Source organism: Paroedura picta, chromosome 13, assembly GCF_049243985.1.
Source record: "Paroedura picta isolate Pp20150507F chromosome 13, Ppicta_v3.0, whole genome shotgun sequence".
Taxonomy (NCBI): Eukaryota; Metazoa; Chordata; class Lepidosauria; order Squamata; family Gekkonidae; genus Paroedura; species Paroedura picta.
This window is the reverse complement of record NC_135381.1, coordinates 37,163,405-37,187,467: the sequence shown is the minus strand read 5'-3', so window position 1 is coordinate 37,187,467 and position 24,063 is coordinate 37,163,405. Positions and strand designations below refer to the sequence as shown.

General features: G+C 45.0%; 2 protein-coding genes across 5 annotated transcripts in view; both read left to right on the top strand.

Moving 5' to 3' along the window:
- APOOL (apolipoprotein O like) overlaps positions 1–24,063 on the top strand; it is a 400,760-nt gene that overhangs the window by 243,012 nt on the left and 133,685 nt on the right. The window lies entirely within an intron of this gene.
- Positions 1–24,063, top strand: part of LOC143822809 (connector enhancer of kinase suppressor of ras 2-like) — a 415,535-nt gene that overhangs the window by 293,989 nt on the left and 97,483 nt on the right. For all 4 annotated transcript variants that reach the window (XM_077308411.1, XM_077308412.1, XM_077308413.1 and 1 more), the window contains exons 12-13: positions 8,661–8,747; positions 10,470–10,723. In XM_077308411.1, the coding sequence (XP_077164526.1) occupies positions 8,661–8,747; positions 10,470–10,723 (341 nt within the window). The remainder of the gene's footprint in view (positions 1–8,660; positions 8,748–10,469; positions 10,724–24,063) is intronic.

Here is a 24,063-nt window from a genome sequence, read left to right as displayed (position 1 = left end):
CAGTGCGCCAGCTGGTGCACACACGCAGGCGCAGAGCTCTGGACCATGGATCACGCAACCGTGATGAGGCTGTTCTATCGGGAGATGGTTTGCACCTCAAGATGTTGGGGGAAAATGTCTTTGTGAAGAGTCTTGTGGACCTGGTGAGGAGAGCATTAAATGAAGTCCAATGGAGGAGCAAGGCATACATTCAAAGCCTAGTTCAATGACGTTAATGTAGATGGGAACACTGCAGATTTAAAGGGCATGGCACATATGCAGGGAACAATTAACTTACAGGAAAGTTCAAAAATTAAACTCCTTGGGTACTCATATGAATGATTCTGATGTCTCTACACTAATGTGCAGAGTGTGGGAAACAAGCAGGAAGAACTAGAAGTCCTAATAAACAAAGATTATGATCTTATAGGCATTACAGAAAATTGTTAGGATAACCCACAACTAGAATAATATGATTGAGGGGTACAACTTATTTAAAAGGGTCAGACAAAAAAATGTTAAGAATGTTTATACTTGAGAGGAAATATGTGTCTGAGCATGAGAGTTCAGCTGAGAGCCTTTGGGTAAAAATAAAAGGAGTAGGAAATATTAGTGGTATTATGTTGGGGCTCCAAGATCACTGCAGATGGGGACTGCAGCAAAGAAATTAAAAGACGCTTGCTCCTGGGGAGGAAAGCTATGGCAAATCTAGACAGCATCCTAAAAAGCAGAGACATCACCCTGCCAACAAAAGTGTGTCTAGTCAAGGCTATGGTCTTCCCAGTTGCAATGTATGGCTGCGAAAGTTGGACCATAAGGAAGGCCGAGCGTCAAAGAATTGAGGCTTTTGAACTCTGCTGCTGGAGAAGACTCTTGCGAGTCCCTTGGACTGCAAGATGAACAAACCTAGAGGAGATCAGCCCTGACTGCTCTTTAGAAGGCCAGATCCTGAAGATGAAACTCAAATACTCAAATACTTTGGCCACCTCATGAGAAGGAAGGACTCCCTGGAGAAGAGCCTAATGCTGGGAGTGATCAAGGGCAAAAGAAGAAGGGGACGACAGAGAACGAGGTGGCTGGATGGAGTCACTGAAGCAGTTGTTGCAAACTTAAATGGACTTCAAGTAATGGTAGAGGACAGGAAGGCCTGGAGGATCATTGTCCATGGGGTGGTGATGGGTCAGACACGACTTCGCACCTAACAACAACAATGTTGGGGGTCTGCTATAGACTGCCAGGCCAGGCAGAGGACTTGGATGAGAATGTGCTGAGTGATGCTTTTTATTCTGTCAGATGACAAACTTCTACTGTCATTTTAATATACTGTGCCACATGCAGGTACTGTTGAGACAGGAAGCTCAGAGCAGAGGGGAGCAAGAGAGAGGGAGCTGTAAACAACCTGCCGCCGCCTGGGACATAAATTAATGAATTAGTCAATGAAAGATAACATCAAAAGGAATGGAAAGGGAAAATGAAATAATTGAGTCAGTATTGCCTTATGTGGAAACTGTATTCCAGCAATGATTTTTCTCACTGATGGGGTGTTTCCAGTTTTTAGCACATTATTTATCTGATTGTTTCTCCAGAAATATTTGTTGAACAGTAACAAAAAGTTTGAAGGGGAGAGCAAACAGAGTGGGAGAGTGTTCAAATCTAGTGGATAGATTCAAATGACTAGCCATGTTGGTCTGAAGTAACACAATGAAATTAGAGTCCAGTGGCACCTTTAAGACCAACAGAGATTTATCCAGGGCATGAGCTTTCGAGTGCAAGCACTCTTCCTCAGACTCATAGTCTGTTCATAGTCAGACGAAGAGTGCTTGCACTCGAAAGCTCACACCTTGAATAAATCTTTGTTTGTCTTAAAGGTGCTACTGGACTCTGATTTCTAAATACAGTGGAATTAGGGCTGCCTGCAATAAGTTGGAAAATACCTAGGTGGAATCTGGGATACTGCATAATGAAGCCAGGTCTGTTCCTTCAAACTGGGGAATGATGAACAATTATGCCAAGATATGAAAACGTGAAAAACAATCCAGACTAACCTACCCTTTGTGAATGACATATTTTCCATTGTGAATAAGTACTCTGAACTTGCCATATTACTATTCAATGAGGCAGAAATATCTGTTGGTATAATTGGAAAAGTTTTGCTTATTCCTATAATGTGTTACATCAGCTGCTGCAACCCCATTTCTGGCTTTTCTTTATGACTAATAGGCAATGGAGGAAGAACTGTTTTTCTATACCCCAGTTTTCTGTGCCCCACTTTTCATTACCTAAAGAATTGCCAGAACAGTTTACATTCACCTTCCCTTTCCTCTCCCTACAGCAGACACCCTATGAAGGAGGTGGAGCTGAGAGAGCCCTGATATTACTGCTGGGTCAGAAAAGCTTTCTCAGTGTTGTGGCGAATCCAAGGTCACCCAGCTGGATGCATGTGGGGGAGTGCAGAATCGAACCCGGCATGCCAGATTAGAAGTCCGGACTCCTAACTACTATACCAAGCTGGCTGAGAGAGCCCTGACATTACTGCTTGGTCAGAACAGTTTTATCAGTGGTGTGACTAGCCAAAGTTCACTCAGCTGGTTGTATGTGGAGGAGTGGGGGATCAAACCCAGTTTTCCAGATTACAGCCCACTGCCCTTTAACCACTACACCACGCTGGTTCTCAATAGGTGGAAGATGACTGGATATTTTTAAACTTAATTCCTTTTAATTTGTGTAGCATTTATAACTTGGCTTTCCATTTTATTTATTTTTACCTTTTGATTTCTATACCGCTGCTCTCGATTGATTCTGTTCATTCAAGGGCTTAAGCAGGCCCATTTCCCCCATCTGCCCAAACATCCCACTTTCCTTACTGATTCTTGGCCCTCATTAGACTGGGAGGCAGTCTAGACTGGCTTATTTGCAAAGCTACAATTTTCTGCACCCCTGAGGAAGCCTCTGCTGAGCCCCCTAACTTTGTCTGTGAGTGGCTCCCAAGGTCATCCAGCTGGCTCTCTCAGCCTCATCCACCCCACAGGGTGTCTGTGGTGGAGAGAGGAAGGGAAGGCGACTGTAAGCCGCTTTGAGCCTCCTTCGGGTAGGGAAAAGCAGCATATAAGTACCAATTCTTCTTCTTCTTCTTCTTCTTCTTCTTCTTCTTCTTCTTCTTCTTCTTCTTCTTCTTCTTCTTCTTCTTCTTCTTCTTCTTCTTCTTCTCCCTTTTGCTAATTGAGCCACTCACATTACCATTAGATACAGCAATGAATAATCTGGAAGGAACGTTATGATGTCTCAGGATTTGGGTTCCTCCCTCACTTCAACATTTACCTGATTATTGCAAAGTTCATCATCATATCCCAGCAAGATAAATAAAGCCTAATTGCTTTCATTATACGCCTCAAGATGGTGATCAGAGCTGGGGGCAGGGGGGAGAAAAGAACCTGGCTCCTTCAGACCATGTGATGACATTCTGAATTAGCGGCATCTGATTTATCAGGCGGAAGAGTCAGTGAAGACGTGTCACAAATCAGTAAACAGCAAGCTCCATTTATCCATCTGCAGAGCTGCACATTGAAATCTTTGTTGTTTCAGATTAATGTGTGCGTATTCGTATACACACAGAGAGTTTTTATTTCACCAAAATAATAAAACTGTGGGAATGAGCTACTGGTCTGGAAAGAAAAGGGGAAAGAACCTCTTGACTGCATCCAGCCTTCTCCCATATTGGGTTTCTTTTGGGAGCTGGGGAACTATCCTGTGCTAATATTTCAGAAAATCACCCCAGTGTCTAAAATGAACAGGCCGCGGAAATTGGAGCCAGACTGGCATTTGTGAATGGTGATGATTGGCTCTGTATTTCAGATGGGAGCTGATTCATGATCAAGAGTAGTTTTATGTGACACATGAGAATACACTCAGGGGGGTTCTACAAGGGTGGCATTTTGAAGAATAAATATTTTAATTGCGGGGCTCCAAGAGGTATATATGGATACTTTTCATTATTGGGGGAGCCTCTTTTGGTCCTGGCCCCTACCTGGTGGAATGAGCTCCCAGAAGAGCTGCGGGCCCTGTGGGAGCTTTCAGCATTCCCCAGGGCCTATAAAACTGAGCTCTTCCACCAGGTCTATGGCTGAGGCCGGTGTGGCCCAGGAAGATCTATATGGCACTCTCTGACAGTTTGCAATCTGACATCCGCACCCTCCTCCCTCTCACTCCGTTGTAAGTTGGTTCTTGGGCTTTTAAGATTAGTTTTTTTTCCCACCATAACTTGTTTTTGACTGGATTACAACTGTGATTTTCTATCTAGTTTTTAACTGGGGGTTTTATGCATCTGTATGTAACCTGCCAGAGCCTCTTGTGGCTCAGAGTGTTAAGGCAGCAGATATGCAGTCTGAAGCTCTGCCCATGAGGCTGGGAGTTCGATCCCAGCAGCCGGCTCAAGGTTGACTCAGCCTTCCATCCTTCCGAGGTCAGTAAAATGAGTACCCAGCTTGCTGAGGGGTAAATGGTAATGACTGGGGAAGGCACTGGCAAACCACCCCGTATTGAATCTGCCATGAAAACGCTAGAGGGCGTCACCCCATGGGTCAGACATGACCCGGTGCTTGCACAGGGGATACCTTTACCTTTAGTTTTCTAAGAAGGCAAAAATGTATGTAACCCGCCAGGAGCTGGAAGGGAGTGGTGGGTAATAAATCGAATGAATAATAAATCATTCATATCGCTTACGTCACATGAATGCATTTAAATATTAGACCACTGAAGAAGAAGACCCCAAGGGGCGTTGAAACCCATTTGGTTATTTGGTCATTTATCCATGTGTCAAAATGTTTTGGATTTGTGCAGTGGAGTGTGATATACATTGATGCTTTTAAGTTTTATATGTGCACATTTATTGTGCATAAATATTTGCATTTTAATTTTTTATACTTATACCTATTCTTCTGCTGCTCTGCCTTTTTGGTTCCTAACGTGCACACAGGTTGGGTTATTTTGTTCCCTATTTTGTTGTTTCATAAAGAAGGTCCCACATAGGCAGTTTTACTGATCTCCTTCTGTCTCGAGGGTACTGTTACTCCAGGTTTCCTCAGTAGAAAATGTTAGGTATAGAAGCATGCTATCAGTATGCAAGGCAGAGCAAATCTGAATGGTTTTTATCATATCAAGAATGTCTAAGTTTCAAAGACGCTTAGATGCCTTTCCCCTTGAGACATCTGCAAGCTAATCACAAGTTTTATCCAATAATGCACCTGCTGAATGCCTCTGTCTTCAAAAGGACATGCAAAAGGTAGAGTGCACAGATTTTAAACAGCAGCAGCAGAATGCCCATTCACATATACTTTAAACATCTTAAGATGCTTTAAATCAGGGGTAGTCAAACTGCGGCCCTCCAGATGTCCATGGACTACAATTCCCAGGAGCCCCTGCCAGCATTCGCTGGCAGGGGCTCCTGGGAATTGTAGTCCATGGACATCTGGAGGGCCGCAGTTTGACTACCCCTGCTTTAAATGTACCCTTGAAGATGTGTAATTGGATTCGGTTTATTTGTCTAAATTAAAGGCTGTCACCAAAAAGAAACAAGAGTCACAAAATAAATGAACCCATAAATGTGGTCCCTCAGTTAAAAACCTTAAAATACAGAGTATAGGAGATCGAGGGCAAAAGAAGAAGGGGACGACAGAGAATGAGGTGGATGGATGGAGTCACTGAAGCAGTAGGTGCAAACTTAAATGGACTCCGGGGAATGGTAGAGGACAGGAAGGCCTGGAGGATCATTGTCCATGGGGTCGCGATGGGTCGGACACGACTTCGCACATAACAACAACAAAGGAAACAAAGGCCTATTTTGCTGATAAAACCAGTGGCCTGTTTAGTTGAGCGTTGCCTTTCACACAATTATTATTATTGTTGTTGTTGTTGTTATTGTTGTTGTTGTTGTTATTGTTATTGTTATTGTTATTGTTATTGTTATTGTTATCGTTATCGTTATCGTCATCGTCATCGTCATCGTCATCGTCATCTTCATCGTCATCGTCATCGTTATCGTTATCGTCATCGTCATCATCATTCAATTTATTCCCCGCCACTCCCTTGCGGCTCGTGGCGGGTTACAACATCTTAAAACCCCATTAAAATCCATTAAAACCACGACTACAATTTGACATTATTAGTTAACTAACTAGCATGGCAAGATCGGCTAATCACTTCCCCTCCCACTACTGACAGGTGGAGGGGGGGATAGCAGTCCCAATCCCAATCCCAGATCCTGGGGGGGCATAGGTGTGTCCTTGGAGGACCAACAAACAGCATAGATGCCAAGACCTGCCCCTGATGTTGTTGTCTAGCTCAGTTATGCAGAACTTTACCCCAGAACTAGCAGCCATTGATTGCCATCTACATAAATGCATCCCATCTCTTTTTTAAAGCCATTGACGACAGTGGCCATCACTACAACCACTGGGCAGTGCATTCCACAATTTAATTAATCACTAACTAAAGAAGGGCTTTTTTTTGTCCATCCTGAATCTACTGTTCATCAACTGTGTTGGGCATCAATGACCATAAATGCTGTCAATTCTAAAGAGATTCTCTGCTATGGAGTAATTGAGCCTGCCTTCTAAGATCCATAACAAGATTCTGAGCTTTATTTTTATTTTAAAATCAATGACCTGTTAGGGAGTATGTGATGTTGAGGATACATTACCATGTTCCCCCGCTGTATAACAGTAAAAGAAGCTATGAGTAAACTGTTTTAGCCATGATAGGGAGTGAAAGATAGGTGTAATATATGTAATATGGCCACTTATCTTCTGCCACCTACATAGTCAATAAGCATGCAAGGGTGAGATCCAGGCTTCAGTGGGAAACAGTGGAGACTTGTGAGACATTTGTGCCGGGAATTTACCAAACCTCTTCCCCGAAGCCCTGTAAAGATGACTAAATGTGGAGCATAAAGCGCTCATGACTCTAACACCAACGACGAGTAGTTGATTGCTTAGTGTTCATAGAGCACAATGTTGCATGGGCCAGCACATTCTCCATGTGATCAGCAGAAATGCAAAGTACTGACCATGTGTGCAGTTAGCATATACATCAGTTCTGCATAGAAGTGTCAGTCTGTTCATGATGGTCTTGTTCTTGTGCATTTGGGGGTTTCTCCCCACATAGACAGTGGGAAGGCCCTGCAGTAACGGGAAAATCCAGACAATCCCCTACCCAATCCCTACAGAGATGTCTGGCTCCTAGATTCCCCTTTTGCTCCATAGAAAATATAAACCGAATTTCTCTGAAAGAAAAGGGAGAAACTGTAGGGTAGAGTAGCGATCCCCAACCTGTGGGCTGCGGACCACATGTGGTCCTTAGACTAATTGGACGTGGGCCCCGAAGGACGCCTTCTCCCCCCCCCCCCCCCGGCCCTTTACTTCATCCCCCCCAGCCCTTTACAACACATAAAAAGGTTGGGGACCACTGGGGAAGAGAGCTCATCTGGACAGTTCTTCAGAGCCACTGAGGGAAGGAGAGTGGAGCTGTTCCATGCTGTCCCCTTTTCAGTCCTTCAAAGGCTTTCCCCCCCCCATTTATTTACTGAAAATAAAAGAAGGAATGAAAACCCCTCAGGTCTGAAAGGGGAGATGTGAGCCATGAGGGCAAGTATACAATCCACAGGTGCCACTAGAAAGAGCAGTGGCTGCAAGTAGTGGAGGATTATTCCCACGCCCTGATCTTCTTGCTGCTGCCATAGTGGTGGGTAGGAATTTAGAGCCCCCATCTGGAACCAATCCTTTTTCTGTAACATCCAGCTCTATGCCACTGAACCCCTTATGCCTCAGAGAAAGGCAACATAATTAAGCAGGAAGAGTCCTAGTGTTTTAACAGATCCACACAGAACAGCTGCTTTAGCTCCCTGATCATTTTGGTTGCTCCTTTCTGTGCTGTTTCGCGTCCTACACTAGGACTAGGATCACATTCCTATGCAGTGGTGTGTGCGGTGGAAGAATCTCTATCTCACACCCATCAAGCCATAGGTGCTAGACTAAAGACTTTTTGTTTTTTTTTACAAATTTTAAGAAGAGAAGAAGAGTTGATTTTTATACCCTGCTTTTCACTATCTAAAGGAGTCTCAAGGTGGCTTACAATCTCCTTTGCTTCCTCTCCCCACAACAGGCACCCTGTGAGGTAGGTGGAACTGAGAGAGCTCTGGGAGAACTGCTGTAAGAACAACCCTAATAAGACTGTGACTTGCCCAAAGTCACCCAGCTGGCTCCCTGTGGAGGAGGATTGGGGAATCAAACCAACCCTCCAAATTAGAGGTTGCTGCTCTAAATCACTACACAAAGCTCAGCTCCATGTAAGAAGCCTTGCATGGGATTGGAATGAGATTGGGAAGGAAGCTTCCCCAAACTGAGTAAGTTTTTTAACACTCAAAAGGGATTGGGACTCATTATGAGCCTGCATAGGCTAACTGTTGATATTTTCTGCTTAAGGAGACACGAACCTTTGGCCCTTTCCTGTTGATAAATTTCCATTGCTCCAGCACATTCTGGACACTGCAAGCCCTGATTGTTAACTGCACCAGATTGCTTTTTTTTTCCCCTACCAACTTAACATGCATGGCGCCTTTTGAGCGTAAACTAACCTTTCTTTTAATGAGTTCCAAAATTTTAATTGGTTTCCTTTTGTACTTTTTCCAGGTGATCTGAGACCAGTTTCTATGCCAACAGAATACAGCTGGATAGGAGAATCGAAAGAGACAAATATGTACAAGAGGGGGAGCCGAGGTGAGTACTTTGGTGAACACACAAAAGTGAGAATTTCTTCAAACTTTCAGTATGAAATTTCTCAATTTTCATGCAGGACTGGTGTAAGTAACAGTCTCTCCAGTGGGGGGGGGGGACCTGGGGTTCTCGCCAATCTCCCACTGGTCTCCAGACTACAGTGATCAGTTCCCCTGGAGAACATGGCTGTTGCAGATGGTGGATTCCATGGACTTTTATCCTCATTAGCTCCTTGCCCACCCTAAGCTGGTACAGAATGCGGCTGCTAGTGTCCTCACTAAAACACCATGGAGGCCCATATTCAGCTGGTGCTTCACCATCTGCAGCGGTTGCCAGTCTGCTTCCGGGTCAAGTTCAAGGTATTGGTATTGGCAGGGCCCTTAACTCTGTAGGTATAAATTTACTGGTGGTCCCGGGCCCCCAGGACATTCGCCTGGCCTCGACCCAGGCCAGGGCCTTTTTGGTCCTGGCCCCAACCTGGTGGAATGTGCTCCCAGAAGAGCTAAGGGCCCTGCCAGAGCTGTCAACTTTCTGCAGGGCCTGCAAAAAGGAGCTCTTCCGCCAGGCGTAGGGTTGAGGCCGGGGTCGGTTCCTGGTGTTTTCATAAGAGGATGCCCCCTCAATGCCTATCAGATCTGGCTCCTCACTCCCAGTGGAAGACAGCTTGGCCCTCCAGCTGAATGGGAGAGAGGATGGATATTAGACAAGTTGAATGAGAGGTCGGCATCTATTGTGCTATTTGCTACCATCTTGTAAGAGGTGTTTTATGGGGTTTTATTGTATTTTTACTGTTTTTATCTTGTGTAAACCACTGTGAGACCAATGGAAGAGTGACAGTATAAAAAACAAACAACCAATCAATCAATAAAATAGACTCCACTCTCCCCAGCTCCATTCCTAAATCTCCATGCATTTCCCAACCCAGAATTGTTGATCCTACTATCAACACATTTGAAGCTGCAAGTTCTGTAGCAGTTCCAGGCATGCACACCCCAGGGCATGTTGCAAATCTAGCCATAGTGCAATTGTAGAACAACAGCTTTGCATGCGGAAGATCTCGTGTTCAATCCCCATTTGGAAGGAGCAGGTGGTACATGAAAGGCCCGTGTCTGAGATCCTGGAGAGTTTCTGCTAGTCAAAGTAGAGAGGAGCAACCTTGATAGACCAATGGGTGAGCACAGTATAAGGTAGCTTCAATTGTTCGAACTTAAAACTCAAATAACTTATCACTTCTCCTTGAAAATAAGTTGACATTTTGGAGGGACTCTTCAGTCAGTCAAAGAACAAAGAGCTGATGTTTTTATTTCCCCAATGAAAGAAGCAAAGCAAAAGACATGCCATAGTTTTCATGATGTACAGACCTCCAAGTATGCATGCCAAGGAACTACTTGTCTTTAAGAGACTGGTTGTTGGTTGTTGTTGTTTTTTTTGGGGGGGAGGAGTTGCTGTAGAGCAGGTCCTTTGGATCTGTAGACTGCAAAGATTTGGTCAGATATAGTTATGTCTCATGCTTTGCAAAATATTCAATTCTAGAGATGCCTCCCTCTTGAACAACCCATTGTGGCTCACTGGGATTTCTTGAAAATGTCACATTGCAATATTCAGAAGGACATGCTTGAGGTTTCCCCAGTGACTGTTCTCATAAGTATGCTTAAGGCCTTATCAGCGCCGAAGTGAAAATGTCGTTATCTTAGCTGTCTTCCCTTTTCCCTCCCTCCTTCCCAGATTCTGAGAATTCACTCCTGCGGTATCTGAACGATGACAAGATCTTGGTGATCCAGGAGGAGCCTTTGACTCAGAAAGACAACAAGAGAGACACCAATCGCAGGTCGCGGAAAAAGGGCAAGAACAGTGGGAGCCCCAATTACCCCATTAGCCCCTCCATGTTGACTTCGTCTGTGAGTGTGCGGCTTGAGCCTGGGCAGCAAGAGGTCTTGAACTTCTCCTTAGCTGAAAGCAACACTGTGCCCCTCTATCATGTAAGTCCTTTAGGCTCACTTGATGCTTTCTTTTGTTTTGAGCCTCAGCTACTGAGATCAATGAAACCAGAACACCGAGGTTAGATGTCGTGGGAGTATCTGTGTTAGTCTGTTGCAGCAAACAAATGCAGAGTGTCACTTAAAGGCTAATCCTTTGTTTTTCCATTGCCTTTCATTGGGTATAGCCCACTGCTTCTAATGCTGAAGTCTGTTAGACGGTGTCTTTGATCACAGTGAATTTAGATATCCTTTCCCATGTCATAGGCCTCCATTTTTGAAGAAGGTTTCCTCTTGGAGTTTCCTGCAAGCCTGCCTAACTTGCAAACGTCCAACTGGACGCAGGCCATGTCGGCCCAAATTGTTGCTGTGGGAAGTGTTCAAACAATGACGTCTACAGCATCTCTTGTTTTTAGCTCTGACTTTATACTGTTCCAGGGTAACCTCACAGAGGGATTTATGATACAGTCCAGACAATCTCTTAGGGTGCTGGGCATTTGCCCTTTCCCTTGGATGCTCTGTGTCAATCTTTCAGCATCACAAGAAGAAGAAGAAGAAACCTTGGAGGAGAAAACAGATTTATACTGCCAAGAGAGAACACTTTCTCTCTCAGTCAATCTGTCAAGGCACTGATGCAATCATATCATTGAAAGAGCATCAGAGAAAGCGGAAGACATGTTCAGACCCCATCACTGCAATTTACAAGTTTGATTTTAGTGCTCTGGAGGTGTCACGAATCTTTGAATCTTCAGTGCTGAATTTATAAAGCCCTGATCTACTTGGGAGAAAAGTCAATGGCTTTCAGTGAGCCTTGCGATTGTGAAGCAGCCTACGTAGATGAGGGGGAAATATGGTTTGAAAGTGGACCTATAACTTATTCTAGGCTTTTGGTGTTGAGTGGCATTATAGCATGCCAGATCCCAAAAGGCATTTTCTTTAGAAGAGATGTCATGTTTTTTTTTAGTAATGCAAAAAAATATCCTCCTTGAAATTGGTAGTCATAGAATCATAGAATCATAGAGTTGGAAGGTGCCATACAGGCCATCTAGTCCAACCCCCTGCTCAACGCAGGATCAGAGCAAAGCATCCTAAAGCATCCAAGAAAAGTGTGTATCCAACCTTTGCTTGAAGACTGCCAGTGAGGGGGAGCTCACCACCTCCTTAGGCAGCCTATTCCACTGCTGAACTACTCTGACTGTGAAATTTTTTTCCTGATTTCTTAGCCTGTATCGTTGTAGTTTAAACCCATTATGGCGTGTCCTTTCCTCTGCAGCCAACGGGAACAGCATCCTGCCCTCCTCCAAATGACAACCTTTCAAATACTTAAAGAGGGCTATCATGTCCCCTCTCAACCTCCTTTTCTCCAGGCTGAACATTCCCAAGTCCCTCAGTCTATCTTCATAGGGCTGGGTCCCTTGGCTCCAGACCATCCTCGTCGCTCTCCTCTGTACCCTTTCAATTTTATCTACGTCCTTCTTGAAGTGAGGCCTCCAGAACTGTACACAGTACTCCAGGTGTGGTCTGGAGTGCCGTATACAACGGGACTATGACATCTTGTGATTTTGATGTGATACCCCTGTTGATACAGCCCAAAATGGCATTTGCCTTTTTTACCGCTGCATCACACTGCCTGCTCATGTTTAGCTTACAATCCACAAGTACCCCAGACACTATCCCTTGGCTACTGCCATCTCTAGATGTGCCTAAACCCTTTGACCTGTGGGAAAAAACAGATGTAAAATAGGCGCTGATTCTTTCTGCTCAGTTACATAATTCCCCTCTTTCAAGTAGTAGGTGATTGCTAGTTTTCTTTTATGCATAGAATCATAGAATCAAAGAGTTGGAAGGGGCCATACAGGCCATCTAGTCCAACCTCCTGCTCAACACAGGATCAGCCCTAAGCATGTCCCCTCTCACCCTCCATTTCTCCAGGCTGAACATTCACAAGTCCCTCAACCTATCTTCATAGGGCTTGGTCCCTTGGCTCCAGATCATCTTCGTCGCTCTCCTCTGTACCCTTTCAATTTTATCTGTGTCCTTCTTGAAGTGAGGCCTCCAGAACTGCACACATATATCCATGAAACTATTAAGGATATGATAGCCAAGGAATGGTTGCATGAAAAGTCAGGATATGAAATTCCAGCTTTCAGCCTATGGCAAACCAGTGTTGTACATCTGTCACAATGTCTATGGTTCTGTTCTTGATAACACCAGATTTATAAGCATATGAAATTCGTTCTAACAGGAACAGACCCCCCACCAAAAAAGGGTCAAACTAAGGAAAATATGCTCAAGAGACTATTTCAGTGGTTCTCAACCTGGGGGTCGAGACCCCTTTGGGGTCGAATGGCCCTTTCACAGGGGTCGCGGCAGGGCAAGCAGCTTGGCTGGGGGGCACCATCCACACAACAGCCTTGCGGGGTAGACCGAGATAGAGCGTTAGTCTGTCCAGAGCAGTGGAAAATAGCGAGATCGAGACAAGAGGCAGAACTGAACTGAGAAACCCTGGGGGGAAACCAATTTATCTACAATCATGAACAATGGATCTTCACGCCATTGGTCAGTTTCGGTTTAATTTCTGTGAAAGGACACTTGCATCATTTTATGGTTGGGGGTCACCACAACATGAGGAACAGGATTAAAGGGTCGCGGCATTAGGAAGGTATATATACTCTGCTTTATAGAGTAAACCTTTTATAAGGTAGAAAGATGGCTAATAAATCTTTAAAATAAATAAATGTTCATCTTACTGACCAAAAATTCAGGTTTCCCCCCATGTGGACCTATTGCTTTTCCTGGGGAGGGACATGTGCAGGCCTTCCAAAAGACTCACCTGTTGTTCTTGCAGCCATGAGGGCTAACAGAATCTCTGCAGCACCATCTCCGGTCAGGAAAGGAGGGAGGAATCTGAGCAACCTCTACTTCCCCTCCATGGTCCTCATTGAGATCAGGACCTAAACACCTGCTTGTGAAAATAAATGTTTGGGAGTTCATACCCAGAAATCCTTGAGTCTTGTGTAGTTTGGCCCTTAAATGCAGGGGGTACCCCTTCCCGAGTAAAAAAAAAACCCAGCCCAGCTCATATAACCTTCTGTGATGGTGGATTGTGGTGAGCCAAAAATAAAGCACAAAGGTGATCTTTCAATAAGAGAACAAGCAGTTTTGTAGCCTTGGCGACAGGATGAAGATTTATAGGCAGGTTAGTTTCTTCCTTTAGGTCAATATATATTGTAATGTGACCGCATCCAGCTCCCTGCAACTTAGTAACATAACTGCACAAAACACTCCGTTACTCAGAGTTTGGCATCTTTGTAGCAACAGCAGCCACCGAAGGAGAAATGAATGCTCCGAAGCCTCTGTATTCAAGCTGCGTTTCTTTTCAACCCTTCCTCGATTCTTTCACAGTTGGGCATTTGGGGAAATTACTGTTTTCATCACAGCTGTAGCGAGAAACGTACTGTAGGTAGCCAAAACCAGGCTGATCGCGTAATCGGAAAATGCAGCAAAGAAATAAAATTTGCAGCAGTTGGTTAAGTGTAACTGTGGAGTGCATAGCTTCTCCTTTACACGGGTGGAAAGTCGAAAACGGCAATTTAGCCAGAGACACGCAGCGCCGGCAGTAAATTCATTACCACCATGTCCCTTCTTGATTTGATCTCCGCTCGAACTTGGCACAGGCGATGGCTTGTCAATAACGAGCGGGAGATTTCGGTTCGCATAGCTTCAGACCCGGAGGGCTTTTATAAATGCATCACAATGCCATGTGCAGATGCACTCTGCCAACTCAATAAGTGAGCTTTTCCCATCTCCCACCTGGTCTCATTGACCTGCCTGTCCTTGCCTGACCTATTGGTGTTTTCAGAGAGGTTTTCTTGCCCTTTCAGTCCTCACAGAGAGGTGGATCCATTTCCAAGCCCATATGTTTTGCTGGTGTTCTTGAGATGCTCTTCTGTGCAAATATGTCTGGACTATTAGAACCAAGGTCTTCAGAATGGCTCTGGCTTCTTGTTCTGTGGCTGAAGGCCAAATATAAGTTTCTGGCAGAGCCCTTGCTCTTTGAGAGCCGAATATCTAATCCGTGTGTTTGTGTGCGGAGGGAGAGAGTTGCTTCCCCCGCAGAGTTACTTCTCGCACAATCCACGTCTTTTGCACAGACACACACACACAAACATTTTTATCACTGTTGCTGCAAAATTGTATCTGCAAATCCTGTATAGGGGGAATCAGCTGTGGGGGAATACAAAAGAGAAATAGACTAGGGCAGAGTTTGCCATCCGCGGTGCTCCATGGCAGGGGTAGTCAACCTGTGGTCCTCCAGATGTCCATGGATTACAATTCTCATGAGGGCTCAGGGGCTCATGGGAATTGTAGTCCATGGACATCTGGAGGACCACAGGTTGACTACCCCTGCTCTATGGTACTATGATGGCACCTCAGTGGTACTGTGGCATGGTTTTTTTTTTCAAAATGGCGGGTAGGCAGACTCCCTCCTATCATATGCCTGCCAATTTCAACTCCTTGGAAAGCATTTTTTTAAATTAATTTATTTCCTTATTTGGCCACCCCTTTGCAAAGTGGCCAATGATGGGCCTGGAGGAGGTAGGAAGGGGAAGGCCCCCATCCATTCAAGCCTTTGCCACTGAAGGCTCCTGTTAGTTGTTCCTGTGTCTTGGGTGGTAGCTGGAGCAGGAGTCAAAAGGTGAGTCCTTCTCCAGTGGAGGTGGGTGGGCAGCAGGCCTGGGCCAACCCAAGGCTACTTGTTACTGCCATGGGCTGCATTTTGGCCCATTCTGCAGTCAGCAGTGTGAGGCTGGGGTGGCCTCAGTGGGCCTCTCAGGAACTTGGGGGAAGAGGCCACCCCCAGCCTCGCACTACTGGGAGAGGCCTCTTCCCCCAAGTTCCAGAGCGGCCCAGTGACCTTATTTACACTTGAGTAAAGGAAAGGGCTGCTGCAAGTGACTGGAACTCCAGAAGCATAATTTCAGATCTAAAGATCAGGGTTGGGTCTGACATGGACAGATCCATCTATTATGGGGTTTGTTCACAAGTAAATAAATTTAGGATTCCACCTTGTTCAGAAACCCTTGGAGTTAAAACAATATTTAGAACAATATTTCTTCCATATTTAGCAGGGACAGGGGAACCTGTTTAGCAGACTGCATTCATAAAGTGAGCTAACTTCTAATGTAACAAGCATTTTATTAGTGATTGCATGCACACTGTAAACAGGTGACAACTTTGTTTTTGTTTTTTTACAGAGTTTAGAGTTCACTGTGTGTGAGTGTGGGGATCTTCAGTTACTCGGAAAAGCAAACTCTTGACGAATCAAAGGTTTTGACTTTAAAAAGTACTCTCATCAAGGCATTGCCGAAACTGGGGCCGTGGACAAAGGTCTTAGCATATATCCCAAACCCGGTTCCCCCCTCTTATGGGAATCCAACTTGTTTTAACATGCAGATGGGAATCCAGCTTCAGGGGAGAAGGGAAAAGGAACGGAGCAAATGGGTCGCTTGGAGGTGAGAAAGAGGGGAGGTGGGAACGGAAATGCAGGAAAGAATATCAGGGTCATAAACTAAAGCAAAGGAGACAAGCTGAAACCCATCTTGTACAGAGGGATGAAACTCTAAATATCCTACTTACATAAACATCCTAAATAGTGGCAGAAAATAGTGGAAGTGACATCACTCTCTCACTGTCAGGATTCTGACAGTGAGAGAGTGATGTCACTTCCAGGGGCATGGTAGAGAGGCAGAGCCAGCTAACATCATTTCCTGGTACCTCAAAGCCTGACAAAAATATTTCAGTGGTACCTTTGCAGCCAAAAGAGTGAAAACAGCTGGACTAGGATGATCACACCTTCTCCCTGCCACTTTTTTAAGGTTCCCAGACCCAGGACTGTTCCCAAACATCTGCTTTAGCCCTGATTCATGCCAGCTTGCCCATAAGGTGGCCTGTGCACACATGTCCATAACGAGGTTTAGAATTGTTTGGCCATTGTTTCATTTCCCATCCCTCTGCATCATCAGTTTTGATGAAAACAGCAATTCAGTGTGGGCGAGTGGCTGTTGCCGTCTGAAGGGGGCAACTCCACAAAACTCATAGAGCACTTTTTATTTAAAATCAATGTTTAGGAAAGAGTGTGGCACTGAAATCTAAAATTAAAATCTGTGGAGGGATTTCATCAATTGCTGTAAGGATGCATATTTGGTAGATGGTCAACGGATACAGTTGGCCGGATGCCCAGGTATGAGGCCATCATACAACCTTGGGCTAAATAGAACATTAATACCAGGAAATGGCATCCTTTTCATTACAAGGTCATGCCATTTTTGCAGGGAAGAGAGAGCTTTGCTTAGCCTTACATTCTGCCCTTTATAATTTGATTATTTAAGTTTGTCTTTAGGGATACACCACTATTATAAGAGGAGAAAATCTACACCAAATAAAATGGAGTCTGGTTGCCAGGTAGAGGGAGGCCAATGCCAGCACACAAAGGACAAGCAAACATGTTTCATTTTTCTTGGCATAAAAATGGCCACAGCTTTACTGTTATTAAAATGACTGTAGGTGAACCAAAGACGGGGGCAGACTGACAGGTGTGGTAGCTATTCCCTCCAACTCTGACTTGGGAGATTCATAGAGATCTGAGAGCAGAATCTAGGGAGTCTGGCATTTAGCGAGGGATGGGAAGAGACCTCAGCATGGTTTAATATCACAGAGACCACCCTCCAAAGTAACCTTTGTTTCCAAGGGAACTGATTGTTGTAGTCTGCAGATCAGTTGTAGTTCTGGGAGATCTCCAGGTCCCATCTAGAGGTTGGCAGCCCTTTCCCCCCAAAATTTCCTATTCCACCTGCTTTCAGATATGGTAAACTAAGGGTTAAAATTGGATCCATCACTTTTCTTTCAAGGTGTGTAAGAACCTTCAAGGTGTGTAATAATTCAGTGTGTAAGAACAGATAGATCCTATTCCCCTTTCCATGGTAGACAATTGCAGAAAGGCCCAGCGTAGCTGCTATCACACATCACCCTGTGTGCCTAGCCTCTGTGATGGCTTGGGGAGCAGCTAGTGGCCATGATCCTGCTCCCCCTTCTGCTCGTGCAATTAGGTTGTAATTTAAGGCAGAGTCATATGCCCATTTGTCTGAGGGAGTCATCTCCTTGACCAATATGGCAGCTATAAAGAGTTGTCATGCCTCTCTTTGTGTTACACAACTGGGGAGTGTTGGGCTATTTTTAGAAGAAAAGAAGTTTACAATATTTATGTCAGAACATTTTGATTATTGCCACCACGCTGAAGCAGTGAATGTAATGAGGCAAGTTATTGGAGAGCAACTCCAGCTAGAATATTAAATCTGTTATCCATAACCAATTTATAAGTCGGTTTTTGGCTGTGGGAGCCACTCTGTGAAATGATGATAAGCCAAGCCCACCTCCAGAGTGTTGTTGAGCTGTGTTAACTTGCATAACAGCACCAAGTAGGGCTGAGGCGTTTCTTTGCTGCTGCTTCAGCTATACATATGCATTGTGCTTTATGGAATGCAAGGCAGGTCCCTGCCCTGAAGTGCCTACAATGTAAAGTTTGCAGGGGAGGGAAGTGGAGAAGGTGATGAACAAACCAGAAGGAAAAAGGAAAGCAGCCAGGAACTCAGCCACAGTGCTGGGATCCAGCTCCAGTGGAATGTTTCCCTTCTCCCAGTTATCCAGTGTCATAAGTGAGGCCAGAAAGAAAAGAGAAATCTTTTTTTCTGCCGAATGGAGGCAGAACTCAAACCACATTTTAATTTATGTTTATTATTAGTGTATTTAATTTTGATTGCCGGGGGGGGGGGTGATATTGGCAGAAAAGAAGGGCAAAACTACAATCCATCCGTAAATAACTGCAAAGAATATGCACTCATTTCAGTAATTTATTGAGAACTTGTGTAGCGGTGTAATCAAAGTGCCAGGATAGGATCTAGGACAGTGGTCCCCAACCTTTCTGAGTCTGGGGACCGGCAGGGCATCGGGTCGCGCCCGTGGGCCGCACTCGCGCATTGCACATGCGCGAATGCACCATGCGTGGCCGAATCACGTGTGCGCTGCACTTTCGCGCATGCACGCATGCACAAAAGTGCCGCGCATGCACGATTTTGGCCACACATTCGCAATGTGCGGCCCGGCCTTGATTCCCTCTCCCCGTCCTCCCGCAGTAAGAAGCTTCCCGAACCGCAAGCTTGCGGCCTGGGAAGTTTTTTACTGCGGGGGGGGGCGGGGAGAGGGAGCCGCGGCCCGGCGCCATGGCCTTCACGGCCGCAGCCCGCAGGTTGGGGACCACTGATCTAGGAGACCCGAGTTTCAAACGCACTCTGCCATGAAATTTACTGAATGACCTCAATTATACATTCTCAGCCTTACCAATGCATAGGGTGGTTATTACAAGGATAAACTGGAAGTGGGTAGAATGCTCATAAGCCACTTTGAATCCCTGTTGGGGAGAAAGAGCAATTTAAATATCTAAATAGTTCCATAACACAAATGTTATCAATTGATATACCACAACACAGGTAACTTATGGGAGACCCGAAAGGATTTTCAAGGAAAGAGCTATTGGGAAGTGGTTTGCCATTGTCTAACGCTTCATAGAAAACCTAGGTGTATTATACATAGCAGGAAACCTTGCAAAATGTCTGCCGAAAAATACATTGTTTTTATTTTGGCACATGGCAGTGTTTTTGCTGTGTGAAACCTAGCATTATATTGCTGATTCTGCATAGCGCCCCTCCTCATTTTGTCGAGTGCATTTTTTCATTGTAGTAGTAATTAAAACTAGATTTGCAACGACTTTTCTTTTGTGACAATACTGAGGATGCTGTTTTTTCATGCATAAATCTTAGTGCATTAGTCTCCTCTTCCTGTGACAGCCCCTTTTCTGTTCTCAGTCCCTTGTTCGCCAATGGGAGACCCTGAGGTAAAAATACAAACATGCCACAGACATTGCAAGTCACAGCCTCAGGTCCATTGCCAGCTACATCGCATAAGTTCATTGCTGAAAGAACCAGACCCCTTCTGAAAACTCTGGAACATTTACAGATTCCCCTGGCTTGATCCACAAACCAAGAGCCATTTGCCTCTCCCCCTTTGGTTCACGCCTCTGGTGAGCAAGAGCTGTGGAAGAAGTTTCTGACAGAGCGGTTTCTCAGTGGAAGAGGATTCCTCAGGAAGTTATGGGTTCTTCTTCTTTGGAAGTTTTTAAGCAGAGGCTAGAGAGTCATCTGGCAGAAATTTTGATTTTATTAACTTAGGCAGATTGTGAGTGGGTGGGCAGGAAGGGATGTGCCACTGTTTGTCTCTTGAGGCCCTTCCTTGCATCCGATCACCATTGTCGGATGGTAGGTGAATTTCCTCCAGGCTAGGCTGAATTCTGGAGATTTTTGTTGTGTGTGGAGGGATCACTTGGGCATCAAATTGGGGTCACTGCAGGTTGGCAGGTAGTTGTGAGTTACTGCATTGTGGAGGGGTTGGACAAGATGACCCTGGTGGTCCCTTCCAACTCTATGATTCTATGTCTCTGATAACTCAGTCCGGGGAATTTCCTCCCCAATCAGCAACTCCAATGAAGTCATCCTGTGACATTGAAACCTCCAGATTACTCAAATGATCAGAATATTTTTAGTCCCCATCCTCATTAAAAAACCACACAGAACTTTCCTGTATTTTTATTTGACAGGTTGCTAAGTTCCTGTTTCTTGTGGGAGGGAGAGGTGTTCCTATTCTGTATGAGTTCTGCTCCCTCTAGTGGTCTATTCAACATCAAACAGCCCCCCCCCTGGCCGTTTAATTCCCAATATTTAAATCTACAGGGAAATAAAGGGGCGGGGGGGGGGAGGACTGTTTGATGTCAAATCAACCTCTAGAGCAGGTTTTCTCAACCTAGGTTTTGCGAAACCTGGTGGTTTCTTGATTCCCCTGGAATGGTTTCCGAAATGTTATTAAAAAAAATATTGTTAAACATTTATCAGGTGATATGTCCATGTATGGTCATGTTGTCCCACCCACCCTTCCCAAAATGGCCAATGAAGGCCCTGGATGGAGTGAGAAGGGGAGGGACTCCTAGTGGCCATGTACACGGCTACGTTTTCCAACCATATTCTACATCAGGGGTAGTCAAACTGCGGCCCTCCAGATGTCCATGGACTACAATTCCCAGGAGCCCCCTGCCAGCGAATGCTGGCAGGGGGCTCCTGGGAATTGTAGTCCATGGACATCTGGAGGGCCACAGTTTGACTACCCCTGTTCTACATGTTTGCGCCGCTCCTGGGGTTTCTCGAAGTTTGAGGAATGTTTCAGGGGTTTCTCGACTTTAGAAACGCTCAGAAGCGCCGCTATAGAGGGAGCAAACCATTTGCAGAACAGGACCCCCCTGCTCCCCCCCCCAAGAAACAGGAACTTAACAAGGTAACACGAAAATGCAGAAAAGTCTCTTGGTTGTTTCTTCTTCTGCTTTTCCCCATAGAATAAACAGCTGGTGGGGAAGCTTCAGAGATGGAAGCTTGCATAATTTTAGGGTTGGGGGGTCACCACAACATGAGGAACTGGATTAAGGGGTCACGGCATCAGGAAGCTTGAGAACCACTGTCCTAGACCAACACACCAGACATCACATCATATTAACTCTGTAGTGGTGAGCTCCTACCTATAGCCTCCTATCCTTCAGAAAAATCCTCCCCACATTGGTACTACCTTAAGTTAGTAAACAGGGGTACCTGTTGGACTTCAGTACAGCGCTTTAATTCCTGTGTACCATTTCACACAACAAACCACTTTTTAAAGTTGTGTGTTCCCAGCTCCACCCACGGGGGAAACCAAACACTCTGTTACTTCTTTCCAGCTGACATTTATTTTCTGTTGTTCCCTTCCTGGCTTCCTTTTGCACCATTTTTGTTTTCAAGTATCGAAATGAAGCACTGTAGATGATTTTGCTACAGGGAACGTTTCTTCCCCGTCTCCACCCTCTCTGCTATCCATGAGCAAGTAGAGGGGTAGGGGAAAACCTCAAAGGCAACTTTTTATTTTTAGCTGAGCTCGAAGTGTGGGGGGGAAGTGCCTGTCTTGTATCGTGTGATGGGTTTAGCGTTAGCTTACTGAACTGGAGAGATAAGTAAAGCCTTCTGGCATCAGGGCTGCCACTTGGCGGGGGGGAAATGCTTAGGATGAAAGATCTGTAATTTTCAAAGCAATGAAAAAAGGAAAAGTTTTTGTACAGCATGAAAGAAGGCGAGTACGCTACAACAGCAGCTATGATAAAGATGGGGGTATTCTCTACATCTGGAGCTCAATAAATTGCTTATCTTGATACTTGGTTACAAGGTGCAGGAAAACCCAAGAGAGAGAGACAGAGAGAGAGAGAGAGAGAGAGAGATCGCATGACTGGGCAAGCGAACATCCACTTGCTCTCAAGCCACAAGTGCCAGAGGTTTTGCCTGCTGAAACATCTGGCTCCTCCCATCCTCCCCATTCACAAATCCGTGGCTTCAGGGCTCCCAGTGAGGCCCAATTCATAAAAACAAGCAGCGGCTCATTAGCTGCTTCTAAAGTAATGCATATACAGCACAACACATGCTGGCCACTATGTGAACACATGACAAAACATGTGAAAAACCCAGATTTAGCATCTACCACCTTCCTTGTTGAGTCACTGAAGCAGTCGGTGGACTTCAAGGAATGGTAGAGGACAGGAAGGCCTGGAGGCTCATTGTCCATGAGGTCGCGATGGGTCGGACACGACTTCGCACTCAACAACAACAGCAACCTTGCTTGTTAGAAGAACCAAAGGCTGCCAAGTTTCTATTAGTCAAGCCATTTCTAAAATTTAGGTTAATTGCCCATTGTGTATCCATAAATGCCAGGTGGTGCTTAAAAGGCATTTTAAATATATCCCCCCCCCCTGTGATTTGATTAGTACTCAGACAAGAGACCATCAAGGAAGGCCTGGGTTGCTATACAGGGGTAGGCAATGGCAAACCACCTCTGAACTTCTCTTGCCTTTAAAACCCCATGGGGTCACCATAAACTGGCTGCAACTTAAAAGCAAAACAAACAAACAACCCTGTACACTAGGGTATAAGCCTAGTTTTCAGCAGCTTCTTTCCACACTGAAAAAGCTCTCTTCGGCTTATACGCAGGTATGTATGGTAATTGCAATAAAAGCCTGCTCCAGCCAGCCAGACGTTGCATTGCCTTTTGCAAATGTGTACTGCAAGCTGAGCTTGCTCTGGCAGCTTGTAAGACATCAATGGTTTGACTGAGGGACTCCTTTTGCCTTCAATGGATGGGAGAGCCTGTGATGATGGAGCATTTCCCACTCTCGACTTATATGCGAGTCTATATGTTTGCCCAGATTTTGTGGTGAAATTAGGTGCCTCGGCTTATATGCGGGTTGGTTTATATGCGAGTATATATGGTTATTATACGTAGTCCGTTTTGTGGTTTCTTGGGACTACTAATAAGAAAAATATTATTGTTAATATTAGGTAAATTTAAACGGAATCCTTCTGCAGAATGTTTGAATACAATGCTGATGTTCCTTTCATTCTTCCCCAAACAAACCTGCAGTTTGATCCATCCGTTCAGTCATATAATATTTAATCCCCTGTGTAGATTACTAAATGAATTGTTCTCCCCTGTCTTCCTCCTTTCATCTCTACTTTTAATCAAACTGTTCAGGTTTTGTTTTGGGGTTGTTGTTTTTTTTGCTTGTTTCCTTTCCTTGACACAAGACAAAGCAAGACGCTCCAAAGATCACCCAGGGGGCTCTGAGAGATCACAGAGGCAGATGGAGTAATCTTCTGTTCCTGCTGGCAGTAAATGGGCCACCTGTCTCTGGTTGGTGGTGGGCCCCTTGCCCTGCAGATGCCAATCCCCTTCACTACATGCAAACTATGTATGAATAAGTAATAGCCCCAGCCAGTTCCCTTGCCTTTCGGGGAAAACTGTAACTCTGATACTTTGTCATCTTGGGTTTTCCCAATGTAAGTATCTCCAGTGGGCCTAACAATACCCCCCCCCCACCACCCCATGACTGCTTCAGATCAGGAACATACCCAAGTGGAGGGATGAAGCTTCTTTTGATACTGCCATCCCAATCCAAATTGCAAACAGTACGTGTAGCAGTTGAAGAGAACCAGAAAATCACATCTGACAGTTACACAGTAGAAGAAGAAGAAGAAGAAGAAGAAGAAGAAGAAGAAGAAGAAGAAGAAGAAGAAGAGTTGGTTCTCATATACTGCTTTTCTCTACCCGAAGGAGTCTCAAAATAACTTACATTCGCCTTCCCTTTCCTCTCCCTACAGCAGACACCCTAT